This window comes from Heliconius melpomene, chromosome 21, assembly GCF_056956725.1.
Source record: "Heliconius melpomene rosina isolate 202511_hmr_F chromosome 21, ASM5695672v1, whole genome shotgun sequence".
NCBI classification, from domain to species: Eukaryota; Metazoa; Arthropoda; class Insecta; order Lepidoptera; family Nymphalidae; genus Heliconius; species Heliconius melpomene.
The window spans coordinates 1,416,208-1,441,600 of NC_140409.1; the positions used below are offsets into that span (position 1 = coordinate 1,416,208).

The window sequence follows — 25,393 nt, forward strand, 5'->3', positions numbered from 1 at the left end:
GATCATCTATCCATATCCATGTAGTTGATCGAGGGAACCCACTGTGGCATATGGCATATGACATACACAACTCTAGTTTAAATATAAAGACTTATCAAAAAAATTGTCCAATCCATCGCGTTGGATTAAATTCAAAAATACTCAACGCACGATGTTCCCCTTAAAATATGATATGGATAATTGAATATGGGATTACGCCCGTGTCAATGTACGGACCGGACGTTTAATTTGAATTATAATTTAAATATCATTGATTTAAAATTGAGCCTGATGTGGAGCAGTGGCACAGTGGAAAAGTGACGAATGGGGGTTCGATTCCATTGCTCTGTATGCACTCTGCTTGCTCTGCTATTGAGGATGTTTTAATTGGTGGATATTTTATATGTTGATTAATTTTGTTTCTCCAATGGAGTTAGTTAATTGAAACTTTACGCTTTATCTCGCATAGAGTAGAGTACACAAAAAAACCTGAATTAAAAACAGAAATCAAATGACCAATGTCTGTACGTTGAAGATTTATGAGAAATTTTATTATTAGGGGCATCTATAATATATCTAACAATATAATATAACGCAAAACAATGATTTTAAAAATTTTCGTCTGTTCGTCTATGCACTTGTGCCCGCTAATCTTATGAGCTTACACTCATCAGACAGACAGAGTAGTCTTCTAGTTTATAGATAAAAATGACCATCTTTATAAAGTTGCTTCCATAACACGTTTATAAAGACATCCTAGACCTAGACCTGACTTCCCTCTGCTCTCTGTCTACCTGCTGCGAACCTGCTAATAAACCGATACATAATATTATGAACTATTTTAAGGAACAAGACATCTTTGAGGCATTTAAATATAAAAGGCAACACAAGATTGCAGAACAAAATACCGTATTTCACCTAACAGGACGAGTACTGTTACATTATAAATATAAATTATTCCCAAAGTGAAAATTCTACAATTTCCTCTTAAAAATCTTTCGACTTGAAATTCTGACTGCTGAAAATATAAGTTACCTAGGGAATTGTATAACAAGAAATTAAATATTATAAAAATTGCTCCTTTTCAATGGATAATGGTAATCAGATAGGACATAATGTTAGGACTCTCTGTAGTCCGTTTTTCGCTTGAATTCGTGTCATTTTACGTTGACGAAACTCAACGCCGCGCTTAGTTCATGATCCCTGAATATGGACCGAACCCGCAACCATCGCACATACATTTAGACGATGTACTGTAGCATCGATATATTTTGTAGTTCAAATAGGATGGAAATTGGATTAAAAGATGTATGATGGAAGTAGTGAAAAGGTGGCTTGAACTTTACTTGCGTAATATGTTTTTTTATAATTTATTGGAGAATTTTTCAGATTATATATATAATATATATAAATATATATTTAAAAATAAGGACCACTTAAGATACGAATAATAATATTGGTATAGATTACACTTCTACAAGGACCGCCTTATTGTTATTTCATTGAAATAGTTATCACATTATAACTTGTAACAAATGCTTGTTTGTATACAGAGACTGTGAGTTCAAATCTTTCTTGGGGGATTAACCAACATGGGGGTGGAACAGGGATCACTATAGTTTGATGATAGATAGATAGTGGATATCTACTATAGTTTGTGGACGACAATAATATATTTTTTTGATTTGATAACACAACAAAACGTATATGACGATACAAACAATGATCTCTCGAAAATATGTAGTACATTGGTTTTGTCCTAATAACCTACTTTTGAATAGTAAAAAAAAAATGTATAATTTATGTACATAACTCCAAACAAACGAAAATTGTTAAAACCGATGTGGGCTCGAATGGTAAAGCCTAATTACTGTGGGGACCTCAAATGATGGATTTTGTGGTTGAAAATCTGATTACTAGCTGATATGGAAACGGCTCGCCTTGTTTACTTTAACTTCTTTCATAGTAATTGCCCGAGTCTAAATCTTACCCAGAACCTTCTCTTTTACAATCAAGTGCTGTGCCTCTATGTCACTATATAAATTACACTTTATAAAAATTAAATTACTTAGGTTGTTTTATTCAGTACACTAACACTAACGTAAATAAACAAAATATTATTAAAATTAAAATTTTAATTTTACGTTCCTGTACGCCTTTGTAAACTGAGTTCCTCATATGAGCTATACGAGGCTTGCTAAAATATATTCTCAGGAGTAACGCTAAAATATGCATGAACTAAGAATAGGCGGAGTGGCCTTCGGTGTGGACTAGTGCCAATAATAACTGAAGGTCGTGAGTTCAATTACCGCGTGGTGCAAATATTTGAATCCTTTCTACATATTTTAGTGCTGTGCTTATTATATATGTTTTTATATATATATATATAAAAATCGAAAGATCACTCACTCATCACGAAATCTCAGAAACTACATGTGCTAGGAATCTCAAATTTTGCATAGGAGTTACTTATAGGACGTAGGTGCTCGCTAAGACGGGAATTTGCAGTATTCGACTTCTAAGGGGTTGTTTTTGGGGTCGAAAGTTTGTATGAAACTTCGTTACTACAAATGCTATGAGTCTCAAATTTTGCATAGACGTCACTAGGACCTAGTCATGGAGACAGAAGTTAATAATAACATAGTTCACGCGGGTGAAACCGCGAGCGGGCCGCTAGTAATTTTATAATTCTGTTTAGAAATAGTTTTTATTAATTTAGATACGTTTATTTGTCTAAAATTATGTCTTTTCACAGCATATTCGATAATTTTGGGGGATCGAAGTGTCTTGACATTAGGTTCTTCAAGCCTACCTATATATAAAGATCGTACGTAGATCGTATGTAGACGTAGATCTACTTATAAAGAAAATAATATTATTTTTTTACTTCATGCTTTATGCCTTATCGGAGTAGGCAAAGAGAACCTTCCGTTAGGATACTTCGTTCGCCCAAATTCAAGCCAATGTGGCGTAACTTAAAGCCGCCAATCGCCTTCCTAGAGAGGGGAAATGAAAATTATTTATTGCCCAGAGAGGGAATCGAACCCACAAACGCCGCATCCACAGTTACGGTGGCGTCTCTTTATTGTAATACAAGATATACATATAAGAACTATCAATGAATCCAAATAAAGACGTTTGCGTACATTTTATTCATTACTCATAACCGTATTTATTTTTTGACCTAACAATGGATTCTTAACCCTATTTCTTTAACTTTAGAGTACATTTTATTCTGTTTTTCGGGAATTGTCGTACATATGGTGTCTAATTCGCCTCCGCCTTCGTCATCGCGTATATATAAAAAAATTAAAAGCAAAAAAACTTTTTTTAGAAAAAGCTTTTATTTAAACGCTCAAAAAACAAGAAATAAAGTTTTTCTTTTAAATTTTAACTATCAACTCATAACCTCATTGTACACAATTTATATGATCATAAAAGCTTGTCGCGCTAATCGATATTTAATTAAATTGAAACTTTAAAAATTTAAACTTAGCAGAGTTTACGTAATTAAATTAGTACTAGTTTATTTATACAAGTAACTTGCGCGACAAGCTTTTATGATCACATAAATTGTGTACTATGAGGTTATGAGTTGATAGTTTAAATTTAATTTCTTCTTTTTAGAGTGTTTAAATAAATAATAATAATAATAATAAAAATAAGCTTTTTCTAAAAAATATTTTTTGCTTTTTATTTACTTTTTTACTTTTTAGTTAGCGCGAGTATTCAACGCATCGGTTAATTTCGAATAGTCTACCCCTTCCATAAGGAGACCTTCTAATAACCCTACTTAAGGCCACGTAAGCTTGGAAGCAGTACTACCAGCAGGAAAGAGCTCCGAGCCTAAGTAGTAACTTCAATCGTGCTTGCTCTTATAAATAGATAAGATAAGAGAGACCTAAAACTAGGTTGTAGAGTAGGTACTCTATAACTAAATTTCTGAAAAAAGTCTATGTTTTTCACTCATAACTGTAACTCCGCACGTTCAGTTACGGAACTATACGTCGCACTTTGTCTTGTTACCGGAACGAAGAAAAAAAATTAATTTCCCCGAGTGGAAATCGAACCCACAACCTCCTCGTTTTCAATCAGACGCTGAGCCACACGTCGAACAAATCAATATATTACTACAAAATCGAATAAAAAATCGCAACAAAAGTTAGGGCCATAATAAAAAATAAAAGAAATAAAACCAACATAACGAGTCAGTTAAGAAACATGCGCCCGCGCACCTCTATACCGAATAGCGTTTGCTCCCACGTCACATACACCGTTGGCTCTGAGTGGTCCTGCAGTCATCATATCGGCATTTGGCAAGCGATGTATGACACACAACATATTTATATATGAACAATGCGTGGGTAAAACATTCATTATAGTTACTAGTTTAGTTAGTCGATGTTGAAATCTTGCTCGAAACGGGTGTATCAATATGAAGAACAGTATACGGACTCAGGTATTTATAATATTATATATTTTATGAAATAATAAAAAAATATATTGAAAAAAATAATAAATATTTTTTATATCAGTGTATTTTTTTTAAACTTTCTTATATAATTTATGTATTGTCTGTAGTTTAGTTTAGTAAGCTGGTTTGTGAGGGATTTTTCAAGTGTTTGTGTACGGAATGTATTGTGTACATTATTTAAGTATTTTATGCTTGTCGCGAATCGCGAATTATTGATTTTGTACTGCGCAAGCGCATTTTTTTGTGTGTTATTTATTGTTTTTTTTAGCTTCACACTGTAATCCCGATATTAACTAGTATTATCCATCTTCTAGTAATAATTGTGCATAAATTTTTAATTTTATTATGAAATTGATATTATTATTTTAATTATTACATTTATTATATTATACGATTATAATATAAATTTAATTATTGATTTATTTTCATTTCCTCTCACTGGTAATAAGACAAAAATGCGGTGTAGAGTTCAGCCACTCGACTCGCAATGTCTAGAAAATTGGGCGGTGAGTGGAGAACGGAGTGTGTTAGTACTAGATGGCCCTATGCCTACCCTTTTATAAACAGTAACCGCTTGAAACTGTGATATACTAATAAAAACAAACAAACATACCTACTCAAGGATACATCTATATAAAGACGATTCTTTAGCATATAAAATATGCAATATTTATTTTAAATTCTGATTCGTATATCTTAACATAATCTATTTTTTATGCTATGAAACATAGAATATAGTAACGTATTCTATTCTCTACTCTCTGCCTAAGAACTCAATGACGTATTAATGTACACGCGATAGTTGTGGATTTCATTTCCACTTACGGGAGAGTATAGGATATTCTCATTCCACACGATCTTTTAGACAATTTGCATTTACATTACGAACATTCATTTAAATAATTCATAAAGATAAATAAATTAACATCTAAAAAGTAATTGTAATAGCTGCGCTTTGCTTGAACATAACTATTCTATAACAAACTAGTGGTGGTCCACGGCTTTGTTTGTATGCACTTTTAGGTTGTAGGTTAATAAATTAATATTTTTTTTTTTCAACAAAAAAGAGTTTGTATTTGAACTCTCTCTGCTCGCTCAGTCCTAGAATTGAAATATAATAGTCAGATTTATTTAAAACGGCGCGTATTTAGAAATCCCATTTCGGAGCCCTAGCCAACAACGGTCTGGACACTTGCTCCATCATTGGATTTTTTTAAATATTTAAAATATTTATTTAAAAAAAATGGAAAATTAAAATTTTGATAACATTTGCAGTGTGGCCATCTATAAATATATTAAATATCCAAGTTGTTATCTTAACAAGTCTTATCAATGTGACCTACGGACTGATAAGCGAACTAGTCATTAATAGCTATAACAATATTACACAAACGTGAATTGCTTATAATAAATAATAGTTCCTGTTATTTGCACTCATCTTTGTATGTACCTATATAATATTATATAAACTCTACCGTTACTGAGTAATTGACAGACAATGCAAAGCCAAAATTACGCGGCGTAGAACGCTAATCTTTTGATATTTTCCGTAGGTAGCCGTAGTAAAGCACTAAGAGAGAATTTCTTGAGGTGGCTAGGGAAACGGGAAAACAAGAAATATTCCATTTTGTGTCGTAAACTCCAAGCAAGCAAAGATATTATGAACTTATCATCCATTTAAAGATATGTTGGGTGACGCACTTCGTTTAACCTTGAAATTATAAACAACTAGTATGTTCTATTAGGAACAATATTACACTACGAACAAATGGCACAACAACGCAATTATATATACCTATATCTATGATGTATTGTAATACTACGTTTAATGTTATCGCTGCACTTTGATTGAATGTAAAAGCAATGGTTGTAGGTACGATCTATTAAAACTAAGCAAACACTTCAGCTTTACAATATTACTAGCGGACCAGAACGGCTTCGCCCGATTGAGATATATGAGTATTTATTAAATATATTAATGAAAATATTTTCAGTTTAGGGACTGAATTCTAAAAAACCATGAACCACATGTTCAATGAAAATATTCTTAAGTCTAAATTTAGAATTTTATAAAAATCGGTGGCTCGGTCGTTAAAGATTTTTCGATGTAAGCTTTCAATTTCCCTATTTTCCATGCAAACTTTCAATCCTATTTAGGATTAAATTTAGGATTAACATTTTTCAAAATCACTTCTTAGTGGGTATTCAAATTATTTTTAAAATAAAAATCTGTCCAAATTTCATGTTTCTACGCACAGCGTCGCGTTCTAAACCACACATGGCAAGGTTGTCAGAGATAACCTAGTGTCACTTTGTTCCCTAGTTTTTGTCGAATTCTGAATACATTGCATGTTGCGCGGCGTAACTTAACGCTGCGCTTGAGAATGGAGCGGAAATGGAAATATTAAATATTCCAAATACTCAAATGGGAGTCGAACCCACAGCCTGTCCGTGTACAGTCACACTTTTGCACCACGATTGGCCTCATGTGTATACATAAAAACAAGTTTCTTATAATGGATGAAACAAAAAAATTCAAAACATAAACTCCAAGGAAAAGTTAATAAAAGCTCACATCTCGGTTCAACGTACGTTCAAATTATCGAAATTTCCTAAAATTTAAAGGAATACAAGAGTATATTTAAAGCAAGCTGTCATTCAGGCGAATATTCTCGAAGCACTCGTCACTGTGTCGCACAGTCATTTCATCTTCCGGGAATAAATACAAAAGAACAATTATTTTTAATATGTAAAAATAAGTTTATTTTCCTATAAATAGCCTACGAGTACATGTGTATTAGGTCCTTACATATAAAATTGACTTTATTTTATTATTATATTTATTTATATATATTTTTAATATACTATAGTGTTAGCAAACTTTTCATGATTCCTAACAATATTTATTTAATTAAAGTTATGAACCATTGTTACCTACGCATGTGTATGTGTGTTGTTCCCTCTACAGGGAATAAATTATTTTCATTTTACTCGCTCACATATGTTACGAGAAAAAGCGCGCCATTGATTTCCATCATCACTTGTATCGGAAATCGGATGGAAAAAAACGGAACAATTATAGGGTCACTTTTCTGTCCGTTTTTCAGCACAGAAATTAAGCTTCTAATACAACGCTATCAAAAGCATTTATACATCTTTTTTGCTTTATTTTGTATGAAATTTACCGCTTATAGTAGTACTTCCCGTAGACTAAAGTTAATTTTATTCGCCACATCATCAAAACCTATGAGGTATTTCCCAATGACAATTCTGAAATTGGTGCAGACTCCTCTCTTGACGAATCAGACTCGCGCTTGTACAGTTTTTTCTTAAATACACTTAAATAAACATTCGTTTATTTCAAGTGGGCATAGCCGCACGGGGGCCGCTAGTTAAATATGTATAATAATATCATTCACAAGATAAACCTTTCTATATGGTGAAGCAAAAATTGGATACATTGTTTACATTAAATTTCATTTTTCATTTAATCTAAATTTTTAAAGTAAATGAAATTTATATTCCGTAGTTACACACAGTAGATACACACATACACTCTGACGTACATCTTGTACTAAAACAACTGATGTACGCCAGATTTGTATTTTCAATATTCACATTTTCAATTCGTTTCGTTTCCACGTGTTTTTTTATTAACTTTCGTGTTTGTTTTGCTTTTTTTTTTATATTTTTAACTGTGGTAGTTAATTCACGTTAAATATTTTTTTATTTAGCATCACGCTGAATCCCAAATTGAGCTGGGTAAGCTGGGTAAGCTGGGTAAGCTGGGTAAGCTGGGTAAGCTGGGGGAAACTAGTGCTAAGTCACTCCGCTCCCGGGGAACCGAACGCCCCATCGTTTTGTTACTATACTGAGGCGGCAATCGAACCCGCAACCGTTGCGTTTAAAGTCACGTCACGTTACCGCTGAGCTACGGCCTCCACTATATATATATTTAATCTAAAACAATTCTGGTTTTCGTTCTTAATAGGTCAGAGCATATGTAGCTTGCATGACTGACAAACGCTCATTCATTTATTAGGCATTGTCGAGATCGAGATGGGTATCTAACAAGGAACGATCGATATGAAGTACCAACTGTAACTTACACACTGATAAACGTACTCAGAAATGCCAATTAACAATTAAATTAATTTAAATATATAAATATTTAAATGTTATACTTATATCATAAAACTAGCGGCCCGCTCGCGGTTTTACCCGCGTGAACTATGTTATTATTAATTTCTGTCTCCATGACTACGTCCTAGTGACGTCTATGCAAAATTTGAGAGTTTAACAAAGTTTAAGTAAGTTTAGTAACAAAGTTTCATACAAACGTTCGACCCCAAAAACAACCCCTTAGAAGTCGAATATTGCAAACTCCCGTCTTAGCGAGGACCTACGTCCTATAAATAACTCCTACGCAAAATTTCAGATTCCTAGCACATGTAGTTTCTGAGATTTCGTGATGAGTGAGTGACCTTTCGATTTTATATATATAGATATATATATATATATATATATATAGATATATATATATATATATATATATATAGAGATAAATCAACAAATACTAAAATGAAGCCGTCGTATTAGTTTTTTTGCCGTAGTCGTTATTTTTTTTGCAAGTTGAGGTTAAGACGCTCCGCTATCCATTAAGACACTTCCGTTCCCTACTTTCCCTCGAATAGTTGAGGAATTGCGTATCGCGCAACCTAACGCCGTTGCCAGAGCGAGGAAAAGCCATCGCGTTTCCAGTCACACTCTTGTGCCTCTGCGCCAAATAGTACTTGTGACATGTATGACACCTTCCACAAGTTTTTTGTATTTTATTTAATTTATATATAAATGTATATATTTTAAGAAAAATTATACAAGATGTATAATAACTATAAATTATTTATTGTTGTTGTAAAATATTTCATATATAATTAACCTTCAAGCAAGTTTCAGTAAAGTTTCATTTTCTAAAACAGTCTGTTTGCTTATTCTGCGATATGAATAATGAATTATTCAATTATTTTTCATATAAAAGAAACCCTCATGGCGCAATTAGACACTGTAAGCAGTAATGACTGTGAGTTCGATTCCGATTCGGGGAATAAAATTAAAAATTCCGCTGATTATATGAGACGTTTTGTATTTAGTGCCACAATTTAGAATTTTAGTTTTTGAATAAAAAATGTTTCGCCATTACGTTTCAATGAGTTTCTCTTTATTTCGTTTGTACACGTGGGAGCTAGCTCCTTGTCAATGGCAATTAAACTCGACTACTCTGACGTCCAAACAAAAGGCTACCTTTCTATCAATTATTCGTAGTTTCACATTATAATTGCTATACAACAGACCTTTTTTAACCGCTTTTTTCGAAAAAGGGGGAGTTGTGTATTCGTTAACCATATTTTTTATGTTTGTTCGTCTATTTGAATTTTATTTTTACGTAGGGCATGTTTGACTTGTCTTGTCCATAAAAAATATATATGTCAAAAAATTATATTCATAAGAATAGACTTATGACTATTATTTTTTTTAATGGCAGAACATGGCGGAATAAATTGCATGTCAAATTAATAAATATTTTAATACATTGGTATATATCGACAATATTACAAATATAAGAAAAAAAGGATCCTATGTTCATCCCAAAACATTCAAGTATCTCTATAGGAGTATTTTATCACAATTGAATTAGCGGTTTGGCCCTGATTGCGTAAAAGACAGACAGACAGACAGAGTTACTTTCGAATTTATAATATAGGTATGAATTATAAAGCTAAAGAATTTGTTTGTTTGAACGTAACCTCAGAAATTACTGGTTAGAATTAAAAAAATCTTCTTCGATAGTCCGGTTATCGAGGAAGCCTATATAACCTACTGTACCTGTAGTTACTTCTCTACACCACTTCTATTTTATTTATTTATTTTATTTAATACTTTACTACACTATAATGGATTAACTAACACAAAACACAAAACGAAAAACAAACATAAATTAACTTAAACAAAAAATAGAAAAAAGAAACAAATGAAAAATGGTTCTAAATCATATATTTGATTTCGCAGGCGAAGTAGTTGGTAAAAAGTAGTTTAAAATAATTATTATTTAATATATATTATTACTTAGTAGTTCTATAATAATTAGTAGTTATTAATTATTAATAGTTGAAATCTGTTTACATATTATGACGGTTTCTAACACCCCCACGTGGTTGCTATTTTTGTTGGGAGTTATTTTTGTCTCTTATACAAGTATTCAGCGATGCGGTGGCTTTACGTACTGTGGCAGAAAAATATTATTTTATGATTATATATTTATATTTAGGCACAGTTGGTCTGTCTGTATGTTGGTTGTGGGGTCAATCCAATTTCAAATATAGAATTCGACACTTTGCGTATTTGAGTGGCGGAACTAATCGGCTTGTCTTGCTAGAGCACAGAGAACAGATTTACAATAGAGAAGTACTAAGATATATTCGAAAATAAATATTTTAATTTCTTTGCGGTGCTCAAGCGATGCATTGGGTTCGGGAGAGCGGAGAACAGAGTGTCTCAAAAATATGTTCCCTCTACCCTACACTGCTATATGCGGAACAGGGCGAAAGCGAAAAAATAAAAATAAATATTTTTTTCCAACGTATTCCCTTTTTTAATGTGAAAACCCCTCATATAAATTTTGGATAAAACGACGAAAATCAATTCAATTACAAACTTTTACAGATTTCAAAAACAAAAGAAGTTTAAGAGTTTGATTATATTCGTTTCACTTGGTAGGTATAGTGATTTTGTGTTCATGACAATTCTACAAAAAAAATGAATTTTCATATACATACCTATATAAAATGTATGTAGGAAACAGAGGTTAATACGGTAATACAGGGACCCTGGGAACCTAGTGTTACGCACTTTAACATAAAAATTCACATTTTATTCTCGTTTAGACTCAATATAATTAGTATAATATATTATTATGTTTTGTGGCGGAGCTCAGTGCCACGCTTCGTCTGGCCCAGCGAGGAAATGCATATAAATATAATTATTGACCGAGTGGTGATTAAACCCACCACCACAACGTCACGCCATGCCTGGCTCCCATTATATTATTAAAAAAACATATGAAAATAAATATGAATTTTCAGTTCCAACAAGACGGGTATGTGGTGCTAGAAGACTTCCTACGCCCAGCGGAATGTGAGGAACTGGTGGCGGCTGGACACGAGCTGACGACACAAGCACCCAACTCTGGCAACCTTACAGTGTTTTCTACTGTTGAAAATGATAAGGTATTTAATTATTTTAAGCCTTTTTTTATTATTTATTTTGCTTATAGCAGGATAGGCAAAGTTAGTGTTAAGACAATACATTAAGACTACCGATCTGGGTAACGATTTGTATTTCCTGGGCGGAGTAATGACATTTATATGTATGTAAATATAACTTTAACAAACGTTCATTTAACTTGCAGTGTTGATATGTGTGTTGGTATATGTGAAATGTTGCAAACGCAACTTGACCTACTTCCCGGAGTCGATATATGACTCCCGCTCTGGTGGCAATAAAGGCCGCTGCAACAACTGTTGATGTTCCTTCCAATTGGAAGAGACTAGGACGGAGAAACATCTCGAAGGCTTGTTTTTAAAATAAATGTTATTATATAACTGTATTATTGGGGTATTGCACAAGTCCTATTACATTCTTTATAAACATTCATTAAAACACGCTACATCAGCGTCCTCGATTTATTCGCTACAAATGCAATTGTGAAATTATGTTCCACTATTGTTTTGTAGCGTATAAATAATGAAATTAAAATTACAATAAATTATTACTATTAGCTTATTTTCGATGATATTCTTTCTGGATGAAGGCTAAATTTAAATCCAAGATGTAATGATTGAAAGGCACTTGTCAGCATACGTTTCTAACATTTTGTCTCTTACATTGCGTAATCTTAAACCGTGATTTTTTTATTCGAAATGTAGTCGCAGTTGTTATTAACGAAAAAATATATTAATATTCTCCCTAGTGAGAACCGAACGTCTACCCATTGCTACAGTTAGACATTCCCCATCTCATCCATCATGGTGCGGCTTCACACATTATATCAATTTAAAAATATTATTTAGTTTTGCACGCTAACTCTCAGGCGCGCGTTTGTATTGAATAGAAATACAAGTTTGATAATTTATTATTGAAGTTATTAATAGGACCGTACGAAACCGGTGTCAAGATAGTAGGGTTCTATCTTTCCGCACATTTTTTGAGACACACTGTTTAGTGGGGAGACTCAACGACGCGCTTTATCTTTTACCAGAGCGAGAAAATGAAAATAACTCCTTCCATCATAGGAATCGTACCTACAATTGTGGCGTTTACAATCACGAGGGCCTCATAGTAAAATATAATAGAGATATCTTATAAGCAAGATTCCAATAAACTTATCAATTTCACAAACAACTTGGAAGTTATCAAGTCGTTAGAAATTGTGATGAATCAGCGCAGTATCTCTGATCTAAGCTCTCTAAGAATACGGCTTGTAGAGAAGTTCATGACAAGCTAATACGAACATAACAAATCTATTTTTTTTCAACTGTATGCTGTATTCTACAAGAAGCATAAGCTTTTTTAAACTTTATCTAGAAGGATTTGTATAGGGAAATTGGAAACCTAGTGTTAAGTGACTCAGTTCCCTTTAAGACACTGTCCCCGCTTATGAAATTTTCTTTAAATAGTTCATTCTCCACTTCCGCTTCCGTTCTCTATTTGACAAAAAAATTTATAATCCATCCCAAAGCGAAAGAAACAGGTAGCATTAATATTCTCGTTACATGTATGTTTAGACTTACACACCAGTTTACGAGGTTTAGCGAAGTTATTATACACCTTTAAAAGCTTCTTATGAAAAGAAAAAGCATAACTTCTTATTGCACTACTTAGTGAGGACGAAATATGATATAATATTTTGTTCAGAAATATACATTTTAATAGGTTGTACAGTGGTAAAGTGAAGATGACGTATAATATAAAAATTGTTTTAAATTAAACTTTTCAGTCGGATTATTTTTTTTAATTTTTTTGGAAACCAGACCTTTGGAATACTTTGCAGTGCACCCTAGCAAAACGTATCAGATATAAAAAGTATCCGGTTAAAAATATATAATAATAATTATATTTGTATTTCTTTTCACTTTCACGCTTTATCCCGCACGTCATAATAGGCAAGGACATTACAATATTCCTCTTTCCACTGCGCCGCGCCTCCGCGGTTACGTTGAATTAACAATAGAATTATTTTTTCAGCAATTGAAAGACACATATTTCATGGAGAGTAACGACAAAATAAGATACTTTTACGAAGAAGGCGCGGTCAGTGATGATGGCAAACTACAAGTTGATCCCAGCATCTCTTTAAACAAAGTAAGTAAAACATACTATTATATACTGAGTATAAAATAAAATATATTATATTTATTCAACAAGTAAATGAATTTAAATTTAATTTACAGCTATATTCAGTAGTAGTAAGAAAAAAAACATATAAATAAAATATAAAGAAAAGAAGGTCATCGTGCAGTTGAACGGTCTTAGACACTTCCATTCCCTACTTTCCGTCGAATTAACTAATACAAAATATTAATAAAATAAAATAAAATATTTACATTTTTTCCCGAGTGGCTATTTATTTTGAATAAAAATATTTTAATTTGAATTTGTGCCCCTGAGCCACGACTGGTACATAATATAATAGTAAATTAATAAAGTCGACGTTAAGTTCCGCCACTCATCACGCAATTCCTCGAAAATTGAGGTAAACAAAGGTGGACAACAAAGTGTCTCTGTCTATTTTGTTGTATACGGAATAAACAGGGATGCTAAAAAAATTAAATTGTAAATTTTATAGCCATAGCCTTGCTCTAGCTTTGCCTTCTTCCTTCAATTTCCGTCCAAATTCGAGACCAAATGATAAAATTGAAGTCATCGTGGCACGTGTATCCCACACGTGCTAGTTGTGGGTTCGATTCCCACTCGGGCAAATTAAATATTTAATAAATTCATTTATTTTGCTCTGGTGGTTATATATGAAACATAATTTTTTATTAATTATTCTACAGGTGGGACATGCTCTACATCTTCTCCATCCGATCTTTAGATGCTATACATACAGTGATCGAGTCAAAGCAGTTTGCAAAGAGCTGGGCCTCCAGGAACCAGCGGTCGTACAAAGCATGTACATTTACAAAAACCCCGGCCTCGGTGGAGAAGGTAGGTAAATTTTATTACTAGAATTATACTTTTTCCCGCAAAGCACGGTAGGTAAATATAATCTAGTGTTAGAACACTCTTGTTGTACCCAAATGTGCAAGACATTGCGTGTATTTAGACAGTTGACACCGCGCCTTGTCTCGCAGAGCTGGAAACTAAAAATAATATCAATATAATCGTTTCTCCTAGAAGGGATCGAATCCAATAATAGTATTATTGTTGAGGAATAATTATTAAAATACACATATTTTTGATATTGTATAAAATTCGAGTATGGTAATCTATTTAGGTTATGATTCGTAAGTTTATGTATGTTTATAGGTATGTCCATAAAAATCTTAGCAACTAAACGTCATTTCGACATGACCCTGTTTATATTTCAAACTGAAAACCTCCTTTTCTAAACGTCGGTTAAAAATGTAAATAAATTATTTTAGTATTAGTTTACAATCTTAAGTGTATGCACAAAATTTAGTTACAAGTAAATAAAGAAAAATTAATAGCCGCCACATTGTTTCTAAAATGTCATTACTATCAAATTTTCAACGGATCAAATTTTCGGTGTAGAAATTTAGATAATGTTCCAACTACGCGTGTCCATCGTATGCCAATATATTGTATACATCTATCTTGTCAGCTTAAATGAATAGTAGTGTAACTTCATGTTGGCCCTACCAAGTGATGTCACTTCGCCCTATGATGATGCAGTTATTATGTTTATATTATACTATATGCTATATACTATGTACTCGTATTTAGACATATCGTTCTCAGTTTGGCCCTCAAAGCCGTACTTTGTGTCACCAGAACGAGAATATATTTTATTTCTCTGAATAGGAATCGAAATCACAACCATCGCGTTTACATTTTCCGTTTTACAACACAAAATTAATTTTAAAAATATATATAATAAAATTGTAACTAATCGGTGTCTGTACATGAAAGATATATGAGAAAATCTATTATGGGAGTTTTTATTAATATAATAGAACTCAAAACAATTATTTGTTTGTCTGTCTTTATGCACACTAATCTCAGAAACACATTTTACAATTTAAATGCAGTCGACACTATTATATTTTTTTAATTAAATCGGCCATGTCAATATAAATAATTTTATCGACAAAATTGCTACAAAATAATTGTTTTATTGAATCGGTAGAAAGTTTCGTTTTCAATATACGAGTATGGACATGATCTGAAAAATGATAATATAATTACATTACAACGCTAAAGTAATTAAAATTAGTAAACCAATAATAGTATAGTACGAGCGGGCGAAACCGCGAGACTAATTACAATTAAAATACTCTACTAGGAAGTGCTTGTATCAAATAATCTCTATTTATTATTTTTTTATGGCTTCACGCTGTCTGTATCCATTCCCCACTTCTAATTTTCAAATTTTTGAAATATTGTGTGATACGCTTGATACGCTTCTTGGGAGAAACTAGTCCATAACTGTCTCAGCCTCAAAATAAAATGTAATCAATGCGACTAATTTAAAAAATGTCAATGAAAGAAGAGATGATGAGAGAAAGATGGAGATGCAAATAAAAAAACTGTCAACATGATTAAATATTGGAGATACACGGCTTTCCGCTACGTAATACTGACATAGGCCGTTGTCGCGCAGTGGAACGTCGTGCCTGTAAATGTGATAGTTGTGAGTTTGATTTCCATTAGAGGAAGAATTTCAATTGACAAAGCCCGGCGTTGAGTGCCGCCATTCAACACGTTACGTTTCGAAAAATTGATCGGAAGTTTACATTGAAGCCATTCGTGGCGCAGTGGTTTAATCATGTTAAGGGTTCACGGAGCCTTAGCTGCTGATGAGACGGCGAAACGTCAGCACAGCTGCGCGTTTGGCGGTACACAATGCAGTGTTGTTGGTACCGACGTTGTTATATGGCGGCGAACCGTGGGTATTACAGAAGAAGAAAGATAAATGCCGTGGAGATGCGATCTCTTCGTAGGATATGCGGAGTCAGCTTAGCTGATCGAATCCGCAATGAAGAGATACACAGAATGGCAGGTTCTAGCGAGGATGTCACGGTGAGAATGAAGAAGAACGTGCTCAGCTGGTGTGGGCACGTCGAACGAATGAGTGATGAAAGATGGCAAAAAAGATTTATAATGGAAAAGTGAGTGGTAAGAGAGGTAGGGGGAGGCCTCGGTTGACCTTCGAAAACACAGTATCAAAGATACTGGAGGAAGGTCACATTAAAAGCACGAGGACCCCCCGGAGGGCATGTATGAAAAGGTTGATGACAGTAGAGACCGTAGCGTTTGGCGCTCCGTTTTCTCTGACTACCCCGCTAGGGATAAAGCGTGAAGTTAAGTTAAGTTAAAGTTTTATATATCTAATTTATTTAACAAGTACAAAGTAAAATATTGAAACGTATTTGTGCAAAATTCTTGCATTCCAATGCTTTCTAACATAAATTACTTTGTATATTATAAGCTAAGTTCTCTCTTTAGAACTATTAAGAAACCTTAGAAATGAATCACTTCGTTCTTCTCCTTTGGTATTATAATTGGATGTATAATATAAATACGTAACCTAACTCCGCACTCTGTTTGCACCAGACTTGCAAATACATTTTTAACCTACAATTCGAATTCATTGTTTTTTACAGTAAAATTAATATTATTTGGCACGTACCGATATATAATACAAAAATATATAAAATACAAAAAAATGGTCAAGAGCGAGCTGGAATTGAGCACCGAAGGTTCCGTAATAATAATATGATAGTAAGTCAACAGGAAGTACAACGTATTAAAAAAGTTCAGGATAATATATATGTAAACTAAATAAATAAAATAAAAAAATAAAAATAATTGTAAATAACGCATTAAATGTATATATTTGTAAATTTCAGTGGTTCCACATCAAGACGCTACCTTCTTATATACAGATCCAATCCCTGCTGTAGGATTTTGGATAGCGCTAGAGGATGCAACTTTACAAAATGGCTGCCTCTGGATGGCTCGTGGGTCACATAAGTCTGGTGTACACAGAAGACTGATAAGAAACCCTGATAAGGATTCAAATAAGACAATGATATTTGATAAGGGTGAACCAGTTTATCCTCAATCTAGCTTCACGCCGGTACCTGTAAGTAAAGGTAAGTTGTTTCTTTTAGCATAACGCTGTACTGCGCACGCAGCATAGTAGATCGGAGGACCCAGCAACTTCTCTTCTTGGATCTAAACACCACGGTTTTTTCAAATGGAGAAAATGAAACTTATTCTTTTCTCTTCAGTTGTAATTGAACACATAACCGTCACATGCATAGTCACACGCGGTCCCACTGCTCTAGGACACCCTTATATTTAACTAGCTTACAGTTCGGCCCCGTGCTCAAACGTACATAACTATATTACTTCGAAACGACTAACGTGATAAAGTCCACCGCCATCCTCGATAAATAGACTATCAAACACAAATAATTAATGCAATTTGAGCCATAACTTCCTGAGATTAGAGCGTTCAACCAAACATATTCCACTTTATAATAGTAGATAGTACTAGCGGACCCCCGCGGTTTCGCCCGCCTGAACTACATGATAATTCATTTAATAAACTTAATTGATTGACAATCAAATGTCAACACATTAGTCAGATATCAACATGTCAATTAATAATTTAAGTTACTTGTTCAAGAACAGCCTTAAATGTTAAATGTTTGTAAAATACCTGTAATGATTGCATATTCGGCCGTGTGATCCCGGCCTAGAATAGGATCACCCTGGTACTGATGGTGTCGTAAGAGGCGACTAAAGTACGTGTGGTAGAGTCACGTCGCCAGCAATGGCAACACGTTTGGGCAGACTCGACCGGATCAATACCACCCCCGGCATTTAAAACCGGCGTTAAGTAGTGGCTTTATGCCACTGCGTTTCGCATTAGGTAATGCCGGGCTCCGGAGCCCAACCCCCACCCCTCCCTGGAATATGAAAGCGGCACATAAAGAGAATCTACCCCAGGAGGGTACCAGCACCTCCGGTGCTGGAGAATCCCTCCCTGAGTCCTCAAGCTCAGGCTGCCCTTCGAATTCTGGGGAGGGCAACGTACCGCGCACAAGACCAAATTGCAAACAAGGCAAACGAGACGTACGCCCCACGGCAACCCCTACCACACTAAACGTGGACTTTTCCAATATCAGGGGTCTTCACTCCAATCTGAATGCCGTCCACCACCATCTTGAGACGGCACGGCCGGCCTTGTTATTTCTGACGGAGACTCAAATTGTCCGACCGAGCGACACAGCCTACCTCCAATACCCCGGCTATAAAATAGAACACAACTTTATGCCTCATGCCGGGGTCGCTGTGTACGTAAGGGAGGACCTGAGTTTCCGTCGTCTTGCTAATCTTGAAGGTCGGGACCTGTCGACTATCTGGCTCCGTGTTGACTCGGACGATCGAACCCGAGTCTACGCATGCCTTTACAGGTCCCACAGTGGCAATGCGGAAACGGATCGGCTCATGGAGCACATGCAATCGGCCATCGACGATATGCTCTCACAGATCCCCTCTGCTGAGGTCGTGATACTTGGCGATTTTAACGCGCACAATGCCAGTTGGCTTGGATCACGCACTACCGACCACGCTGGGAGGGCCGTTTTTGACCTTGCTACGGCGAATGGATTGTCCCAATTGGTCGAGTCGCCTACGCGACTCCCGGACGTGGACAACCACAATGCCTCCTTATTGGACCTTCTGCTGACTTCGCACCCGGAACAGTACCAGGTGGTCGTCGATGCTCCTTTGGGGTCTTCTGACCACTGCCTGGTACGGAGTGTCGTGCCCGTTCAGCGCGGCAGTCGCAGAACACCCGCAACTCGTCGCGTTTGGCACTACAAGTCAGCAGATTGGGATGGGATGCGTACATTTTACTCATCTTATCCCTGGGGACCGGTTTGCTTCTCTTCTGATGATCCTAGTACCTGTGCCGCTGCTGTTGCCGACGTGGTTCTGCAGGGCATGGAACTTTACATTCCTAGCACTGTAGTGCCCATCGGTGGCAAGTCACAGCCTTGGTTTGATACGTCTTGCAAACTTGCTGCCCTTAGCAAACGCGAGGCATATCAAATCTGGGCCGAGGCACTGGTTACTAAGGATCCGAAGGTGAAAGCCTCAAAAAGAGAGTATAACCGGGCCTCTAGGTCCTTTAAGCGGCAAATTGCCAAAGCAAGGTCCCAGCATATCGCCAAAATCGGCGAGAAGCTTGAGAGCTACCCGTCCGGAACTCACCAGTTTTGGGCGCTCTCAAAGGCGGCACTCGGCAACTTCAGCCAGCCTTCGCTTCCGCCTTTACGCAAGGGGAATGACATCTTGGTCCATACGGCGAAGGAGAAAGCCGATCTCCGACCGACCAAGGATCAACGCCACCGACCATCCCGCGGTGCCAGAGCTCAATGCCTGAGGTTAAGTTCAACCAAAAAGCTGTAAGGCGAGCTCTGTCCTCTTTGGACATCCATAAGTCGAGCGGACCAGATGGCATCTCCCCCTTAGTGCTTCGTTCTTGTGCTCCTGAGCTGACACCGGTGCTAACGCGTTTGTTTCGGCACTCTTACTCAGTCGGCGTAGTCCCAGATTCATGGAAGAGCGCTCTTATCCACCCGATCCCGAAGAAGGGCGATGGATCCGATCCATCTAACTACAGGCCTATTGCCATCACCTCCCTACTCTCAAAAGTCATGGAGAGCATCATCAATAGCCAGCTCTTGGTTTATCTAGAGGATCACCGATTGATTAATGACCGTCAATATGGCTTCCGCCATGGTCGCTCAACCGGTGATCTTCTGGTTTACCTTACCCACCGTTGGGCTGCGGCTATTGAAAGCAAGGGAGAGGGCCTGGCAGTTAGTTTGGACATGGCGAAGGCCTTTGATCGAGTGTGGCATGGAGCGCTCCTTGCCAAACTTCCATCCTATGGGCTTCCCGAGAACTTATGCAGGTGGATCGCCAGCTTTCTCACTGGGCGCAGCATCAAGGTCGTTGTCGACGGTTTTTGCTCCAATCATATGCCCGTGAACGCTGGCGTTCCCCAAGGCTGCGTGCTGTCCCCCACGCTGTTTCTTCTGCATATCAATGACATGCTGGAAGATTCTAGCATTCATTGCTATGCAGATGACAGCACGGTGGACGCTGTTTACTCCGGCCGCGCAAGTCTTTCTCGGGAAAACGCTGAACAGTACCGAAATAAACTTGTGTCTTCTGTTGAGGCGTCCCTCGAGATTGTCTCTTCATGGGGTGAAAAGAACCTGGTCCAATTTAACCCCCTGAAGACACAGGTTTGCGCGTTAACCACTAAAAAAACCCCATTTATCGTATCCCCAGTCTTTCAGAATACTCCCCTTTTAGCCGCGCCCAGTATCAGCATATTGGGCCTTAATGTTTCGAGTGACTGCCAGTATCGCGATCATCTGGAAAGCAAGGCCAAGTTGGCCTCGAAGAAACTGGGGGTCATCAATAGAGCGAGACGGTACTTCACGCCAAAACACCGATTGGCCCTATATAGGGCCCAGGTTCGGCCACACATGGAGTACTGTTCTCATCTCTGGGCTGGTGCACCCCAGTATCAGCTTGACCCATTTGATCGCATACAACGTAGAGCTGTTCGAATCATTAAGGACCCAGTAAGCTGTGAAAGGCTTGACACTTTGGCTCTGCGTAGAAACGTCTCCTCGCTGTGCGTTCTCTATCGCATTTTTCATGGTGAGTGTTCTGAAGAACTGTTCGACCTGTTACCTGCCGCCGAATTTTCCAACCGCACAGTACGTCACAAACTTAAATACCATCCACACCACCTGGATACGTGGCACTCCACTACTGTGCGGTTTCGTAGAAATTTCCTTCCACGCGCCACCGAACTGTGGAATGGCCTACCCGCGGCAGTGTTTCCAGGTCGGTACGATATGGGTACCTTCAAAAAGCGCGTCTATCTCCACCTTAAAGGCCGGCAACGCACCTGTAGCTCCTCCGGTGCTGCACGGGGTCGTGGGCGGCGGTGATCATCATCAGGTGACCCGAACGCTCGTTTGCCTTGTCCTTCTTCCATAAAAAAAAAAAAAAAAAAAAAAAAAATATTACAAAACATTCACATCCATTTTAGTCAAAAATTAAATGTAGAGACCAAAATATTTTTACTGTTTTATTATATACTAGTGGACCCGAACGCGGCTACGCCCGCTTAAACTATACGAATATTTTATTAAATATATTTATGAAATTATTTTCAGTTTTCAATAGAGAGATGCGTTAAGCAAGCTCATTTTGGGTGACGTTTTCTAACAACAAACTTTGCAAATCGTTGCTTAGCAACGACGGTTGTTATTAACATGGTGGAATAAATTGTATGTCAAATTAATAAATATTTTAATATATTGGTACATATCGACAATATGAGAAAAAAAGTATCCAATGTTCATCCCGGTACCCTCAAGTATCTCTATATGAGTATTTTATAACAATGAAATTAGCGGTTTGGGCCTGATTGCGTAAAAGACAGACAGACAGACAGACAGAGTTACTTTTGAATTTATAATATAGATATGGATAGAGATAATAACACTAGTTGACAAGTACAGGTATAAGTAGAACTTTAATCTTAATTAATTGGCATCCAACTTATCCCTTAGTGTTTTAGTATTTATTCTGATGCACTAACTAACTAGGACGTCTTGTTGTGTAGTTCACGTAAAATAAGCTCATTCTGGACGAGGGTAATATGAAAGTTTACTTCGTAGCGTCAACTGTTTGCACTGAAATGAATGCGTATAAGTTTTAAGCCCTTGCAAAGAACTTTTAATGGATTAATGGTTCCCTTTTATTTTTTTGTAATAAAATTGATGTTTTTTTTGGTTGGTTGGTTGATTTGTTTTTTAATTGAGGCCGTAGCGGGGCACGCTTATTGTATGATTGTTAGCGAGTTACGAGGGTTGTGGATTCGATTTCCACTGAGGGGAGTCTTCATTCCCTCGTTTTGGTAACAAGATAAAGCGCAACCTTGAGTTTTATCATTCGACACGCGATTACTCGAAATATGGGCGGCAAATGGAGAACAGATCGTCTTAGCAATGGGTTACTTTTGCCTTCCTTCCCGAACTTCCTGGGGTCAAAAACCTGAAACAATTAGAAAACAGTTTCTTGGACCGGTCTTTCTCAAGAATGTTTCTCGTTATCTCAAGCCTATTTAAATAACCGCCCAACGTCAATACAAAAGTTTAAAAAAAGTAATTCATTAACTTTTTAATTTTTACAGGAACCTGCATTTTGATACACGGCCACGTGGTACATAAGAGCGCCCAGAACAAAAGTGATAAGAGCCGCCACGCCTACACCTTCCACGTTGTCGAAAAACAAAACAATACTTTCTCTCCGGAGAATTGGTTACAGGAGGGTGAGAACGCACCTTTCGTGAATATATATACCACACCCCAAATTATTTAATGTTTTTTTTCCATATGTATGAATTGACTATTTAATTGACTATAAAGTAAAAGTTATTTAAAAATAAGTCGGCTTCTATTATCTGTCATCGTCATCATCATCATCATTCCAATTTGTTATACGCCTACTTCTGGAAATAGGCCTTCCCAACCTCAAGGGTTCCTTCGACGATCGTGTGCTTCCCTCATCCACTAGCTTCCGTCTTTAAATAATCTTATTAAATACTAGCAGCGGGCGAAGCCGTGGCCCCCCCTTGACTTCATGGTTATTCATTTAATAAACAGAATTGACAGTTAAATGTATTGATGTCAATGGATAATTAAATTTACTCGTTCAAAAACATTGTTAAATATTAAATTATTGATTGGGATAAGAATTTATAATATTCTTTTTAAAATAATTGTAACATATAAACTCCAGTAGGGGCAAATAATTATTAAATAATTTCATTTTCTCGCTTTGGTAACAAACCACAGCGTTGAGTTCCGCCACTAAACACGCAATGCCGCAAAAAATCAGCCGTAACTGGGAAACGTATCTACACACTAGATTCAATCTGACTTCCCTGCTTAGGCTAACCGTGAAATGGAGGAAAGAAAAAAGAAAAAATAGGATAACGGAATCAGACGGGATTTTCCATCGAATGTTTTAAAGTAAATTCAAACACAGTGACTGGTGGTGATGCCAAATATAGAAATAAATTGAAACCAATTGTTCATAAAATAACGTGAGCGAATAAAAGATACCTTGTCAAAATCTTTTAATCATTTTAAAATTGCTATCTTTGAAGCTTTTCATTTTAAGCATAAATTACAATAATGGCAGGCATTATTGATAGATACAGCGTAAAGCTGTAACAGGAAATATTATAAATTGTATATTTTTTTATACTTTTACTTTAGCATTATGAATAATTTACTTAAATTTTTCTTCTGTATTTACGATGATATTTTTTATAAAACAAAATGTTATATTATATAGATACCAAATGTTTATAATAATGTGATATGCTGTAGCTATCTAACATTGTGATAATTTTTATGAATTAAATATAAAAAATAAACAAGTATTTTATTTATTTTTTAGTATTCCTAGTGTTAATACAGCCGTTTCCAAGCGCCACACGATTTTAAAGACGATAGACAGACACGATTTTTCGCTTGCTTAGTGCTGCCAACGCCGTGCTTTCTCATGTCATCAGAGAGGGAAAATGAAAATAATTAATTTCCCGAAATGGGAATCGAACCGACAACGGGCACGTTTACAGTAAAAATCTGTGCGACTGGCGATTGAGCGGCCCATGAGCATTTTATTCTTTATGTAAGAATAATAATTTAACAAGCTTTACGTAACGTTACGATTGCATTATAAGTAGATATATGTTTTATTTTAAAAAGAAAAACTATGAGTTCCTTGCCGAGTGTTCTCAGCAGAACTGCCTTCGTGCCATTTCAAGTTAAGAATTTTGACGTGAAATAGCAATATCTGCAAAATATAGTAAATGATACTCGCAAAGTGTCCTGTTACCAGAGTGAGAAAATGAAAATAATTCATCTCTCCGAGGGGGAATCGATCGATGACGATCTCATTTTATTTTTATATTGGAAAACAACAACTAGATGCCGGCTGTTCTCAGAACTGTATTACGAGACGGTGCCTTTATATCCTTAAGCAAAAAAAATATTTGCAAAGTCAATAAAAGTTGGTTTGAACTTTGCTTTTTTGCATGCATATGCAACATATTATGCTAAATGCTGGAAGACGTAGACGAAAAACCTAATTCGACATTAGTGCCACGATTTAGAAGTTTAGAAAAGGACATCTTGTGGGTGTGACACATATCTCCCACGTTAATGAATGAAATAATTCGCTTCACCCGTCTAGGGATCGAACACACCGCCATAGTGTTTATAGGCAGACACTGTCGGCTTATACTCGCTCATACAATTGAATTTCAAGCTTTAGTTAGTACACCTTTTGACGTGCATCTCCGTTGCAATGGCAATGAGTGCGAATTGAATCCACGACTTCCGGCTTACAAATCTGTGTCACTCAAAAATAGATCAATGGATCATTTATATTTAACAGATGAATATGAATGCATGAATAAAATTTACATTGTTTTTTCTTCGCTCCGCTAAGGCAAATTACAGCGTTTGGTTACGCTTTAACGCGTTATGTTACGCTTGTAACACGGGATATAGGTGTAAAATC

General features: G+C 36.0%; 1 protein-coding gene across 1 annotated transcript; it reads left to right on the plus strand.

Annotated features, from left to right (window-relative positions):
- Positions 1 to 4,281: 4,281 nt before the first annotated feature.
- Positions 4,282 to 24,242, plus strand: Phyhd1 (Phytanoyl-CoA dioxygenase domain containing 1). The gene is made up of 6 exons (XM_085205788.1): positions 4,282 to 4,438; positions 11,593 to 11,736; positions 13,754 to 13,870; positions 14,566 to 14,716; positions 17,602 to 17,847; positions 22,992 to 24,242. The coding sequence occupies exons 1-6, from the start codon at positions 4,415 to 4,417 to the stop codon at positions 23,177 to 23,179; spliced, it is 870 nt and encodes a 289-aa protein (XP_085061914.1). The 5' UTR covers positions 4,282 to 4,414; the 3' UTR covers positions 23,180 to 24,242.
- Positions 24,243 to 25,393: the final 1,151 nt, after the last annotated feature.